Consider the following 15221-nt stretch of genomic DNA (forward strand, 5'->3'; position numbering starts at 1 on the left):
GTCAAAGGTGACTATGGGGTTGCGGTGCTCATCTCGCTTTTCAGGCCAAGGGAGCTGACGTTTGTCCACAGACAGCTTTCCGGGTCGTGTGACCAGCATGACTAAACTGCTACTGGCAGATGGAGGACCATGATGAGTGCCAGAGCACACGGATATGTCATTTACCTTCCCACCACAGTGCTACCTGTCTATCTACTTGCACTGGCTTGCTTTCGAACTGCTAGGTTGGCAGGAGCTGGGACAGAGCAACAGGAGCTCACCCCGTTGCTCAGATTTGAACTACTGACGACTTGATTGGAAGCCCAAGAGGCTCAGTAGTTTAGATCACAGCACCACCCATGTCCCAAAAGCACATAGCCACTGACTGGATATAAAGGTGGGCCAAGGGGAGAACCAAGGCATAAACCTTCCTGAAGAGAACATAGTAGGCAACAGCTGTATCATTCAGCACTGGGTGACCTCCTTCCACATGGAGGTGAAGTGGCAGACAGAAAGCAGCAGCTGACTGATGTCTGGTGATGGACCTGGTGGAAGTTGGCAGGTTTGCTGAGTGGAAGCTGGTGATGTATGCAGTCAGAAGCCAGTGGATGCTGAAAGGCTGCAGCAGGCTGATGTTTGTGGATGTAAACTGGTTGAGGTGAATGGTGTGTGTCTGAGTGCATTCAGGGGGTTCTGGACGCTGCCCTCCTGGCACAGGGTGAATGCATGAACTAGTGGATATTCATGGGTGGAAGCCAGTGGAAGTTGGCAGGCTGAAGTGAGGGACGAAGTTGCCAGGCAGAAGGTGGCTGGATAATGCTGTCAGATGGCTGCCATCCCCCTCAGTATGCCTGTTTGCCTTTCAGGGTTGTCTGAAACTGGCAAGGTTTTTTCTGAGACCAGCCATGAAAGTAATGAAGAGAACTGCAGGCTTTGCAGGTCCCCTTCTATTTCTGAATAAATGTGCTCGTTACACAGGAAACCCAACATTCCACTTTTATAGTATGCAAGTCCTGCTTACTGGTGTCGCATTGGTATCTGGTTAGCCACTCAGAATACAGAATTCTGGACAAAATCCAGCATGCTGTTCTAATCTCCTTAGAATTGTAACCCCAATTGCATTGTGACAAACTTAATAAAAGTTCTGCAGGATCTGATAAATCAGAGTTCAATACCTTGCTCCCCAGTGGCCAGGCACTATGACCACTGCCTTAACTGTGGCCAATAAGATTCTCCGTTGGGCCAAATCTAGGAGATTCTCCCCCATTGCCACTAAAAGGAACAGACTGCAGTGAATTGTACATGTTGAAAATGGCACATATTAATGTCACGGATAGCATCTGCAATAACCTGAGCCTACAGTAGCCTGAACTGATGCACGGATATCCAAAGTCTTACTGAGCTTAAAAGGGCTTACAAGCGATAGTGCATGCATAACATTGTAGCCCAAATAACACTGTGACACACTTAAGAAAAGCTCTGTAGGATCTGATAAAGATAGTTCAGCATCCTGCTCCCCAACAGCCAGGCACTATTGAGCACTGGCATAGCTTGGCCAATGAGAATTTTTTATCACATCAGGTATAGGAGACTCCCCACTAGCAAGGGAACACACTGCACTTCATTGAACAGACTACAGTGACTTGCATATACTGAAAATGGCACGTATTAATGTCATAGATTGTATTTGCAGTAATAGAACAGTTTAAATGATGACTCATGCCCATTGAGAATGACAATAAATGACTAGTGAGTGGTATTTGAGTTCTGTAAAAGTTTATTTCATTTTTTAATAGATGGCAAAGGTACAAGCAGCTGAGATGACAGAGATTTATTGCAGTTTGTGCTAGGTCATGGTTTATAAATACATTGAGCAGGAACTCTTGGAAAGATAAGAAAAGTGGAAAAATCAAGGTGGGGAACACTTGTGGCTCTCTCACCATCCCTCCCCCAGTGACAACTTCTTCAATTGAACAATTTTCAAATTTCATTTTCTTGAGAAATACCCGACTGGAAAAACATACCAACCATTTCAGATGCCAAGACCCAGCACAATTAAATTTAACATGACTTTCTTGCTCCTGAATTTATTTCAATATGATGCCACTATAGATGGTTTTTAAGCAGATACGAGATGGCTATCTGTCATGTATGATTTAGCTAACATTCCTGCATTGCAGGGGGCTGGACTAGATGGCCCTTGGGATCCCTTTCATCACTGCAATTCCATGAGCCAAAGCATTAACCACCCTTGTGCTAAAGCTTAGCTACTGCCAGTGAGTCTGGCGAGTCTGGCTCCCTCTTGGAGGGAAATGGGCTAAATTACTGCCACTGTGATTCAGAAACTTGGCATATTGCCCCACAGATATTGTCACAGATATACAGCAATTTGGTACAAATTTGTCAATAGACCACTAGGTGGTACACACAGATCGCCAATGACTTTTCTTTCAAGGCCCACTGGGGGAGATGGAGAAAGGGACTGCTTACAGACCAGTGCTGAAATGCTTGGCTTTCTTTTATGTCATAGTGCAATATCACATGTTGAAAGACATATTCAGGAGGATCATATCTCCAGGGATTTTGATAGCCGCAGTTCTAAAGAGCAAACTCCCTTCACGTTGAGGCAATTCAGAGTGCAAATGTGTGCACGCTCATCCCATCTATGCATGAGTGTAGTCTCAGAAAAGAGGCAGTTTTGAGAACTGCCAATTAAATATTGGCAGGAGTGGAGGAAAATCTGGACAAGGGTTGTATAAGGATACAGACAATAGTCCTCATGGAAATAATCTATGGAGTGTGTTTGAAAATGCAGCTAGCCCTTTTCTCTCTCCACTCCACCTCCCTTCAGCTGTTATTGTACAGCAGGAAACTCTATCCCTCCCCCCACCCAACTCCTGTTACAAGCTGCTTTAGAGACACATTCAGTCTAAAGGCCTGTGTGTAAGAACCAGAAGCTACCAGCCAGCCAGAGTACTCTCCGAAAGGCTTGAGGATTCTCTCTCCCTTCCAAGTCACTCCAGGGAGCCCCACCAGCATTCAGCGGTTGTGCCTGCCCCTATCTTTGTGGCCAGAGTTACATAGGTCAAAGGACCTATATCTTTGTGGCATGGTGACATAGGTCAAAGGAAATCTACATCTCCATTGTCCATATCAGACACCTCAAGAGACATGCGTAAAAATCAGGGAAATATTTGTGTTGTTGGTTCTAGGGAGAAGCATTAAACTCTGGATGCTAGTGATACAGCTATTGCTGTCATGTCAAAGGAGGGTTGCAGTGTGTGGCACCAGAAAAAAGAAGATGAAGCAGAGCACAGCAGCTGCTTTTGTGGGAGGACTGTGACACAATGGCTGGTTCTGCCCAGACTGACCACACTCTTTCCCATAACTGTAACCTGGTAACCCAGAGGCACTGGGACCCTTCCCAATGAGCCTTGATGAGCCCATGAACATACATCAACCACAGCTTGATCATTTTTAGAGCAGGGGAAGCTGGACCCTGCTCGCAGCCCATCACAAAATATGAGCAGAGCAGCCTACACACAGGCATGAAATAACTCTCTTTGCGCCTCTAGTTCAGAAAGGAAGCTGCTCAGTCCCTTCTCTCACTTGGCCATTGTCAAACTGGTCTCTGGTCAAACTCTTCCTCCTCCTCTCGGCTCTGGGGTGACTGAGGTGCCTCTTCATCTCCCGTATCTTGTTTGTCCCTCTCAGCCTCAATCCAGCTCTGAGGGCTAATCATTTTCTTGGGCCCATGTGGAGGAGGCCCAATCAAGGCTTCTATGTCGTCGTAGTTGATGACTTCTTTCTCCAGCAGGGCATCGGCCAGCTAGACACAGAAAAGGTGACAGATGGTAAGCATTTGCATGCACACACAGGCCAGAGAAACCTAAACATGGAAATAGGATACACTGGGGCTCAGCCATCCACTGGCTGAAGCAAGGACGAGCTCACCTCAAGGAAAGCACTCTCAAGGACAGGGATGGAAACCTAAGACCTTTCAGACATTGCTGGACTCCAACTCCCATCAGTCCCTGAAGCCAGCATGGCCAAAGGTCAGGGATGATGGGTGTTGTAATCCAACAACATTTGGAGCGCCACAGGTTTCCTGCACCTGCTTTAGGACACCGCACTCCATTCAAAGGATTCTTTTTTTCCTCCCCCCCCCCCAATCTTAAAAGGAAGCAACAGTTTGAGGAGTTTATCACATGCAGGAAAGAACTTGCATTCTACATACACCTCTCTTCTCCCATGCCAGGTGCCATTGCATAGAGCAAAGATAACTATTAAGAGAAGTATTGTGTATGTAGCTACGAAAGAAAAGAGTATGGCAATGGTGTGAATGTACAAAGAAAGGGACAAAGGTGCACATGTGGGGCCATTTGAGGAATATTAAATCAGGCCTCCTACTCTGCAGCTCTAGGAGTTTCTCCCTTCACATTCCTGGCATCACAAGGAGCTGAAATGTGCCACAACCCACTGCTTCTTGCCAAGCCAAGTTAGTTTTATTACGGCAAAAGCCAGCGACACTGCTTCTTGCCACTATCAGCCAAGGAAAAGGGCTGCCGTGCTTCCCAATGCAAGTGGCAAGTAAAACAGTATCTAAGACTCTGCAGAGGAATCATCTTAGCCATGGTCCATTTTGTTCTCTTAGTTGGCTCTCAGCAGAGTAGTTGCTACCTTGTTTTTAAAAAACCAGTCCTCCCCTGCCAAGTTGCTCAAAGCACTTTTTGAAGCCTCACAAGCTACCCTGTAGCTAGGCTAAAGAGAAGCATCTTGCCCATGGCCAGCCACTGAACTTTCAACAGCAGAGCAGGGTTCTGAGTCTGGATCACCCCCGCTTCCCAGTCACCCCCACCCCCAATTCAATCTGAATCCCTCTGGTGTTCTGCAAGCCTTACTGCTTTCAGTTTGTCCCGATTCTCTAACAGCAGTTTCTCTGTGCGCCTGTAGGCTTGGGCCACCAGCATCTTTGCTTCCTAGAAGGGAAACAAAACCAGAGGAGGAGTTATAGCAACAAGGCTGAGCCAAGAGAGATGAAGATTCTTAGCTGCAGTTCATACCCCTTCAGCAAAGACACAGAGCCCCAGAGATCCTAATGAAGAACAGCTCATAGGTAAAGAACAGCTTGGTTGGGTGCAGAGTGTGATGGCACATCTCACATTTAAAGTAGGACTAGGCAATGTTCAGCCTAACTACTCCTCTCCAGTTCTGTTTATATGCTTCCTTCAAGAGATTAGTCCTAATCTTTTTCTAGCACTTGCCCTAAGACAATTCAATGAGCAGCTTTTATTGTGTGGGACCACTTTGGGGAAGGAAGGCGGTGACTTAATAAGTTGTGGGTCTTTATTGGTTTAGAATTCTACTAGCATCATCCCCTTAGGACTGGGACCTATCCAAGACTAGAACCCTTGAAGCAACTGAAAAGCACAGCAAAGATGCTGCTAGCAGCAACAAAAATGTATGGGAAGACATGGGATGGTGTTCAGCTAGACTTCAGGATTGGTGGTTTGCCTCCTTCCTACTCCATAACCACACACACTTTGCAGTGCCAAGCTAATCTTGTTTGCATCCTGTTTACAAGGGTCAAGGCAAGCCAACCTGGGCAACAAAGCCCTCTCCTTCGAAAAGTGGCATTCACACTGCGAATTCCTCTGGGCTAGTGGTTACAGTCTCAGATGATTAGCCTTATTCTCCCTGGGAAACTGCAACATAACAAAATGGCTCTGCTTCAAGGCCCTTTAAAACCTGTGAACAGGCAAGCATTTTTGTTGGAGCTTTATATCCATGAAGAGAACTTACATGGTCCATAATTTGCTGGAGTCCGTGGCTGAAGGGACGACGTCCTATCCCTGGGGTACTTTCCTTTTCTGGGAAGGACAAGTATCCAACATTGGGCACCATCCCATATTGCTTCACCATTGAATATGCTATCTTGGTGACCTTCCTCAGGTCATCTTGTGCCCCTGGAGTAAGCAATGGATAAAAAAGAACTTAAGGGCTAGTGCTACATGCATCAGAAGTGTCAAGATACCCCCCTCCTATTCGGGGGGGGGGGGGAAGAATGTCTATGCAAGCTCATTGGCTTCATTGCTCAAGCACAATGGAAGGACATTTAACAAAGAGAAGCCTGCAGCACCACTGAAAGACAGGAGGTCAACAAGATGAAGCACATATTTGGCTTCCTCACCTGTAGTGACTTTATTAAAGGTGATGGCTTCTGAAACTCTCCCTCCCAGGGCCATGCACATCCGCTCAAAGAGCTGGTCCTTGGTAAAGAGGTATTGGTCCTTTGGCAGGATCTGGGTGAAGCCCAAGGCAGCATTGGTGCGAGGAGCGATGGAAACCTGTGAGATAGTGGGAAGGGAAGAAAAGAAAAAAGGAGAGGTCCAACTTGTCTTGCAGAGAATGAGTTCAAGAGGCATCAGCTGCTCTTGATTACCATGTCCCATGTCCCAAGCTCGGGGCAGAGAGCAAATCTACCTTCATCGCTGCCTCTGTGTGCTCCAACAGCCAGCCTACAAGTGTGTGACCTGACTCATGAAATGCCACAACTCTCCGCTCCTCCGGCGACAGGATTTTGCTCTTTTTAGCTGTCCCTGTGGGGCAGATGGAGGACATAAATTCCATTTCCCAGGATATGCTACTAAGGTGCACCACTATTTTAATTTGCAAGGCTGAGAAGGGAAAAGGCTTTCTCTACCCCTTATGCACTATCACTCAGCTGTAAGTCAAAGAACTCTCCGCAGTCATGACCCAAGGCCTAAGAGAGCCAGCAACAATCCTTTATTGCATTGATAGTTGCAATAACACAAGTCTGTCAATTCACCCTTCAGACCCTGATACCACTTTTAAACAGTCTGTTAAACTCTGGCCCTACAGGAGTGTATCCAAATAAATGGTCCATGTAGGATAGGACAAGCCCTTAAGATTTCTCCCTGGAGAAGGCAATTGCTGAAATATATATGCAAAGGTTGGATTCCAGCAATGCATCCCTTGATAAAAATCAACACAAAAAAATCTCCTGCCACTCACCAGGCAGTCTTCAGAGATTGTGGCTATGCACAAAGCAAGACCCTAACAATACATGGAAAGCCCCCATTAAGGCCAGCAAAGCCGAGGTATTGTAAAACATATACACCCAAACAGAGAGGCTTCTTCGTGGTCTGTAATTAAGCAGATCTGATTCACACCACTCCATTTATGCTCCTCCACCCTGCAGCTGTCCACTGGCAGCTTGGCTGTGTTAAACTGGTGATGATGGCAAAACCCTTTATCATGTGACACTTTACCGTAGACTGAAGAAAACTGACCAACATGTCACCCAAAAAGAAACCTTACCTGCAATGACTCTCTCCACGGCGTACTCAAAATTGAATGTGTCGATGGACTTATGCCCCTCCCTTGCTGCATGGAGAGCGGCCTCATTACAGATGTTGGCTATGTCTGCTCCTGTAGATAGAGCAACACGCACTCATTGGGTTTTCTTGGGATCAGAGAGCGGGAACAGAGCAGGTAACTATCAAGCCCAACATGCTCTCCAAAGCAATGATCCTCCATGGAAAAACTCAAAGAGGGTGTATAAAAATGGTACAGTACGCTGCACCCAAGGATGCACCTGAAGGGTAGGTAGTGAGTCCAGGGGAATCAAGCAAACAAGCCAACCTGTAACACCAACATGGAAGGAGTAGGGGAAGAAATTGCCCAAGTCACCACTTGCCATTATGAGGAAGGGATGAAATTTCATTCCCAACACCTCAAAATATGACCAGTTGGACCCTGAGAATGATGTACCATCCTCCCAAACCCCAGGTTGGGACCAGTTATACTCAATTGAAGACCTTCCTCTTCCAACAAGCCTTTTAAGTGGAGGCTTTTCCCTGTCTGTGTCTATACTGGAGCATTTTTTTAATGCTTTGTTTGTGTGTCTGCCAACCTAGGCTCCTTAGGGAGGCTGGTATACAATTTTAATAACAATAATAATAGCAACAACGTCCTCCTGTCTTTAGTCACCAGTTTTTCTTAGGTTGCAAGAAAGGAAGATGAAGCAGTGCAGCCTTTGAGGTGCTGGCACCACCTTGCCTGATGTCCGATGCCACCTGAATGTTAACTGCTCTCCACTTGCATCAAGAGATTCCTCTTCAATACCTGAATGTGATGCCCTAAAATGTTGCTCACTTGGGGTTAAGATTCTGCAACTTTTCAAATCCATTACATGCAGTGCCCCCACATTACATCCCTGTGGCATTGTTAGGTTATGTAAAGAAGCTATGTGTACCTGCTTCGACTCTTGTAGCCCACCTGTTTACAGTGGCAACTTTTTTTTTCTAAATCACAGAACAGTATCAAACCTCAGTAGCATTGCTTGATAAAGTGTGGGCATTTCTAGTATCTGACAGAGCTGCATCTTTAAGCTGCTTCTATGACATATTTTAAAAAACGAGATTGTTTTGTTTTCGTCAAGGTAATGAGAGGCAGAGCCGACATTCCAGGCTTGAAAGGTTTAACGGTGTATTTATTATGTAGTTGTTGGCACAATATATCCCGTTTTTATCACTCTGGCTACGTAACATGCTTGATCTCTAACTCTGATTTGTTATTTACCCTGAACTGGACTTCCTGTTGTCAAGAATGTTGCTACATCTTTTTAGGGGTACTACTGGCAACCATTAGTGCTTTCTATGAATTTCTTTTCAATCAGCTTCCCTCTGTCGCATTTTACTGTGATAAAAAATGTTGTTCTGCAAATAAGAGTTTTTAAAAAGCAGAGTACAAAGGAGGAAGAATCAGGAAGTGAGGGGGGGAAGGGGCTGTTATGCAAAGCAGAAAGAAGCAGGATCTTGCAAGCCTCTCACTGTTGTGCTCTGTATGCTAGATTCAAAACCACAAGGTGACTCTCAAGGAGAGGCTTCATGGTGGACAGCAATGAGTTAATCAAGCGCCGTCTCAAGCTGGGCTTAGGAGAGGGTGGCCTGGGCTTGGCATTGCCCGCTGGGGCTCTTCTGACCACAATCACACAAGTTTCTCCAGGGAGGAGAAGGCACATCTGTTCTGAGTTTTGAGCATGTGGGTGGTGTGGGGGCTGCTCAAAGGAATCATGGAAGAGGCAGAGCGGGGGCCACCAGCGGGGAACTCACAGAGGATACTCCACAAACAGGAAATTCACAGCTTTGTTCTGAGCTCGGAGATGGACTAGAGGCTCAGGAAAGCAGGAATGTCCTACCCATTTCTCTCAAGCTAATCCAATGCTGAACTGCTCAGTTAAAATATTTTAGACTGCAGAAACATTTCCCCAGATAATTGCACTGATTTTCCAGCTACTAAGTTTCCAGCAGGCACAACCAGAAGCAGCAGCTCCAACCCCACAAAAATCTGGGTCACACACGCCAAGCACGAATTGTTTTTTACTACCTCTATTGGAAGAAAAACTAACATAAATGCTGGAAAACTGGCCAATTCATGGATTTAGCACAACCAGTCTAGGTACTAGTCTGTGTGTCAATTTCCATCCAGCATAACTACAGCACTGGGGGGGGGCGGCTTTGGCCCTCTTTTCTTTCACATCACACGCAGCAGCATTGGAAGGAAGCAGCCGGGTGGAAGGTAGCCAAGCCATACATGACTAAAGTGCGCTACAGAGATTGCTAACATGTGGCTGGATGCAAACAGCAACAACAACAAAACAAAGGAAAACCAGACAAACAGCTGCTCTTACATACCACTGAACCCTGGAGTGAGCTCAGCCAAGCGCTGGGAATAAAAAGTGCCAGCCTGAGACAGCTTCAGGCCCTTCAGGTGCTGCTCAAAGATCTCCCGCCTCTCCTGCAAGGAACAAGACAGAGCAGTTTTGCATGGCACAGCGGATACTGAAGGGCACAAATGGGCATCAGAAGAAAGGAAGGTGCTGACATCACCTTGTCCTCTAAAAGCAGAAGGTTGGGTAGAAGAGAGTCCCAGGTTCACAGCCTTCCTGCTTATTTATTCTTATTTGTTTATTACTTATTCTTGCAAAGAATGATGGACCAGGTAGACCTCCATCCACCCCTGCAACTGCTTCTCTAGACTTTACAGAAGATTGCTAGCATCCCTATGTCAAAACATGCATAAACCATCCAAAAACTATTGGAGCCAGTGTGGTGTAGTGGGTAGTCTCACTAGGACGTGGGCTTTGGCTTGAGAACACTGTGCATCCTTCCTTAGCTTGGGATAAAGCAACTGAAATGAGAGAGAAGTGGCAAGGCAAAAGGACAGGAGTCCACAACATAGTCTAAAAATATTAGATTTTTTAAAGCATTTTTAAAAGCCTTGTGTGCCCGTGTGTGTAGAAAAATGCACGCTGCCCCACAGAACCTGAGTAGTTTCTATTGAAAATACACACTGTAGGCAAGTGGTAGTGAACAGAGTGCCCTCCAGATGTTCCTGCCAGCCTCAGCCAGCACAGCCAATGGTCATGACACAAGTTGCAGACCGGCAATATGAGGCAGGGCTGCTACCCCTGTTGTAGGCTCAAATCAAGATGCCTTTTGGGAGAGGCCTGAAGAGGAGCTGGAGTAGATTGCCACCCCAACCAAGGCTCACCATGCATTTGGGGTTGCTGCTGCTTCAGAAGCAGGATTTCTGAAAGAAGGAATTTCTACTCAACGGAAGATGCCAGGCTTGGCAAAGCCATGATTGTTACAAGGCAAAACCACCAGGGGGCAGAGTCTCTCTTGCTTGCCTATCTTTCCAGGCTCTGGATATTTCCAGGGCTTCTTTCAAATGCAGGACAGATGTAAAGAAGTCATTGCAAGAAGTCATTGGCTCTTCCCTCCAAAGGTCATTCCTCTCGCTATACCCCCCCTCCTATTAATTTTGATTTATTCCTTAATGTTTCTATCATCACAGCACTTGCATGACTGAGCGGGCGGGGGGTGGGGGTGGGGGGAGACAGACAGAGGGAGAGGGAGAGAGAATTGGGGCTTTGCAGATGCTCCCCTCTCCTTGAAGGAAGAGAGGCAATTTGCAATTGGGGTGAGGGGGCCAGATCTAGCTGGCTACAGGCCAGCAAGTGACTCATTCAGCTGGTCCAGGCGGTCCTGATTAAAGCAGTGGGCTCAGCTGCCAGGATTTCCTTCTCCTTCCTCCTTCAAGGCAGCTGCACAGCTCACTTTTCCGGTGCCAGATCGTATCAGGCATTTGAGGTATTTTAAGCGAAAACCTGGAGGAGCAGGAGGATAGCGAAGCCCCAGATGGGAGGAGGGGATGCTGGTGCTGTTTAAAAAGGAAAACCCTCATCTCAATTCAGGTCCTGCTTACCGCCCAAGCGGATGCAGCCATTTATGAGCTGTTCCGGGGAGGACAGTGGGGAGAAAAGGAAACCTTACATAGGATTAATGGAGGAGGAGGAGGAGGAGGACAAGGAGGTTCCTTTTCTTTGGGCCGTTTTCTATGCTTCCCACTGAGTGCACTTAACTCTGCCTACTGAGATCACAAGAAGCCCCAAATGTCTTCTGGAAACACGCAAGACTCTTTTCTACCTGGCTAGCAGTCAAATACCTAGGGATGCAAGCAGGGAGCTATTTTAAGCTCTGTGGGGTTTTTTGGTTTTTTTTTTTTTTTTGGTTTGTTTGTTTTTAAAAAAGACATGCTTGGACCACAGAGATTTCAGTTGTGTGTGTGTTTTTAAAAAGGAGACCACGCAAGACTGAAGTCAGGCCAAGCCTGCCTTAAGAGTTCTAAATGCACAAATTCATACTGTGTGATTCTGCATCCATCTACACACACAAATCTGATTGAAAGCATTTGGTCCTTTGCTTAAAAGCACCACAGCAAAGGCACAAGGGTCATGTTCTGAGAACTATTACTGGAGTTGTTGTTGTTGTTTTAAGTAAATTTGTGTGGAAATCCTCATAGTTCCTGACTGTCCGATTGACACTGACTACTGAACTTTATGGTTCGTGCTCTTCCAATTGTGGGTCAACATAAACCCAGCAGACCTGGTTTTATAGGTTTACTGAGCTCATGTAGGCCTGCAATTTGAACGCACCATTCACAAAGCCGAGATTCTGCTAGAGCTCCAACAGGAAGCGACAGAAACACCCTTATAGCAGAAAACCAACAATGGAGTGAATCCAGTTCCTGGGACTGAGTGCACCAATTGTGAGTCAAATACTAAAGAAGACAAGTGTCCACAATCCACTGCCTAGCCTCTGCCACTGCCCAATACCTTAACCACAGAATCCATGAGTCACAGCAGAGGTGGGTCCAAATAATACCTGCAGAGTAGGCAGATCAATAAAAATGTGGCGGTCAAGCCTCCCAGGTCTCATGAGAGCATTGTCCAAGATATCTGCCCGGTTGGTGGATGCTAGCACTATGACATGATCGGTGGTCCCCATGCCTGCAACAGAGAAAAATGTGAAGAGCAGAAGTGAATGGAATGTGCCACCTGTGCAAGAAGCTCCAGAGAGAGAGAGATTTCCCTGCATGAGAGGTCAAATGTACACAAACATGCTTTAATATGCAAGGTCATGGGCGGGGAAAGAAGAGGCTGCAATGAAGCAGGTGCTCATGGACCTTTCTAGCGAAAACTGACTCGTGTGGATTATATAAATGCCAGAACGCTAGAGATCTGGACACAATTTCCTCCTTTAAATGGTTTATTGCACATTTTATACAACTAAGAACACACAGAAATATTTATTTTTAATTGTCCTGTCCTTACAATTCCAATCCCTGAATTGCAGAAGACACTGAAGCCCGCTAGACTCAAATGTGACCAGCATTCATACAACTTATTTGTTAATCCATTGATGCAACTTCTCTCACAATTATGTTAGCAGTTTGCATTCTAGCAGTTGTCAGTATACTGAAGATAACATTTTAGCGGCAGCGTGCATTTGGCAGAACTGCCATCTTTAAATGGCATGACCACAGCTGTGGGGCAATGCAGCCAGCCAAATACAAAGCTACACAGGAAGCTCTTGGCATGAGGCAGATATAGCTAGGCTTCTTCCTTGCTTGAACTGCAGAAGCACACACTGCTGCCTTAGAGTGGGGGCAGCATGGGCATATTCTCCCCACGCTGGCAAAGAGATGAGCACAATAGCTCACCCAAGGGATTTATCATCCAGATAACCCAGAGGTCCACTCTCCTACTGCATGCTGCTACCTAATGAGCCTCACTTCTGCCTCCTTGCGGGATGCTGTGGAGGCAAATTCCAGAAGACAACAAAGCACAACTGTGCATCAGTCTGTCAGGGTATTTTGAAAGGCAAGAAGGAAGGAAATAGAGGCGCTGGGAGTCAGTCACGTGGGCTAAGCAGCTTCATTCCTATGGCAAGATTAGTGCAAGCAGAACATTAGCTGCTTTGCTCCTGGGAAGAAGTGCTCCCAAAATAGATCAGACAACCAGCAGATCCATCACCAAACACAACAAGCTTTCCAGTGCTCGCCAAAGACACCATCAGAACAAGGCCTGGGAGTACAAGGCTCCAGACTGAGCCTTTTATAATCCTGTGACCCCTTGTCAATCTATTCTCCGCCCTCCCCCAAATCAACACCCCTAGCTTCAACATGACTGAACTGGCAACGGAGTGTGATTAAGGCAACAAGACTCCTGGAGAGGAGCTGCCTCCCCCACTCCCAGGGCACAAAGGGCAGAATGAAAGGAAGCAATTCTGGATCTAACAGGTGCTCTCCCTGTTACACAACTACCCAGGCTCTCTCAACCTACTGGGATATGCATACATTTCTGTTTCCACCCAAAGTATGGCAAATTTAACAAAGCAAGCAACCTTCTATTCAGGGATGAAGAGTGGTCGACTGCTTGCACACTTTAGCTGAGAGCAGGGAGACTTCTGACAATCTGGTGGAAGATTATTCAATTTTTGGAAAAAGCAAGGCTCAAATCCAAGTTTTAGTAGAGCCCAAGATCAGTATGTGCATGGAGAATGGACAAATCATGCTCAAAGCTGTATGGCAGAGTTAACATTGCATGGGAGCAATGTGTGCACATACACACACTCTTCATATAATCTTTGTGATGGAAGGGACCTTAGAGGTCAACTAGTCCCCCTCTGGCTCAATCCAGGACCTGCAATGCAGAATGCAAGCACAACATCCCTGACAGGTGACCACCCAGGCTGTAATTCAATATGCCCAGAGAAGGACAGTCTGCCACCTCCCAAGGCAGAGTCTGTTCTGTTGTCAAACAGCTCTTGCCATTCAGAACTTTCTCCTAAAGTTCAGCTAAAAACTGCATCTCTGTACTTTTTGCCCATTTGTTCTAGACCTCCTCACCCTTGGAGGAAAAGAGAGCAAGTCTGCTCCATGCTCTCCTGAATGACAGCCCTTCCTATATTTTAAGACTGCGATCATGTCTTTCCCCAACCTTCCCTTCCCCAAGCTGAACATACTTGGCTCTTTCTACTGTTCCTCACAGGAGCTGCTTTCCTCATGTTCCTTAGTTCAGCTCGGTTCATTCTGATCAGCCAGCATGAAGCAAAAGAGGGTGCTTTCGTGCTTTAGCAGAGACTCTTTTAAAAGCACATCGTTTCAACCTCACTCATCTAGTTTCAGCTACACTAGCAGTACAGAGTGGCTGCATCAATATTAGAGACAAAGCAAGACGCTGGCTGGGTCTGTCAAGCACACCACAGACTGCTATGCTCGGGCCAGATGAAGCTTCGGCTGGCTCCCAGCCAAGGCACTTCTGAAGAGGCCTTCTCCCAGACAGACACCAGCTGAAGCAAAAGGCTAGCTAAGGCTTGAAGTCTTGGGCCACCTTTCCAGCACCACTAGGTGCTTCTTAGCATCGGCCTCCCCCTAAATGTTGTACTTATTTCAGGCAGGGTTGGGGATCCTGTGGCGCTCCAGATGTGGCTGGATATCATGTCTGTCCATTGCTGGCTAGGGCTGATGGCAGTTAGTGTCCAACATAATCTGGAGGGCCACAAGTTCCCTATCCCTGCCCTAGGAAGTACCTGAAATTTTTTTTCCCCAAGAGAGCTTAGGGAACAGGTAATTCTAGAGCTACAGACACATACGCGCACACACTTGTGCACGCAAGCGGAAAACCAGCCAGGTGGTACATTTCAGAGAGTTTTAAGAACCCACCAATGGGTCCAGTCTCAATACCTTGAGTCGCTACCAAGAGACCCAGTGATAGCAGTAACACACAAGGCATGCAATAAGCAACCAAAAGAAACCTAGCAACCAAACGAGAATCTCTCTTGCTTCTTGCTGCCAGGTCCGAAAGACAG

The 15221-nt window shown here is 46.6% G+C and overlaps 1 protein-coding gene across 1 annotated transcript in view; it reads right to left on the reverse strand.

Moving 5' to 3' along the window:
• Positions 1-1738: 1738 nt before the first annotated feature.
• Positions 1739-15221, reverse strand: part of SPG7 (SPG7 matrix AAA peptidase subunit, paraplegin) — a 32906-nt gene continuing 19423 nt past the window's right edge. Inside the window, exons 10-17 of the mRNA XM_081868371.1 lie at positions 12234-12358; positions 9699-9801; positions 7321-7431; positions 6463-6578; positions 6170-6326; positions 5782-5945; positions 4881-4958; positions 1739-3808 (exon numbers count right to left, since the gene is read on the reverse strand). Coding sequence (XP_081724497.1) covers positions 3599-3808; positions 4881-4958; positions 5782-5945; positions 6170-6326; positions 6463-6578; positions 7321-7431; positions 9699-9801; positions 12234-12358 — 1064 coding nt within the window. The 3' untranslated portion in view covers positions 1739-3598. The remainder of the gene's footprint in view (positions 3809-4880; positions 4959-5781; positions 5946-6169; positions 6327-6462; positions 6579-7320; positions 7432-9698; positions 9802-12233; positions 12359-15221) is intronic.

This window comes from Podarcis erhardii, assembly GCF_964252035.2.
Source record: "Podarcis erhardii genome assembly, chromosome: 7".
NCBI lineage: Eukaryota > Metazoa > Chordata > Lepidosauria > Squamata > Lacertidae > Podarcis > Podarcis erhardii.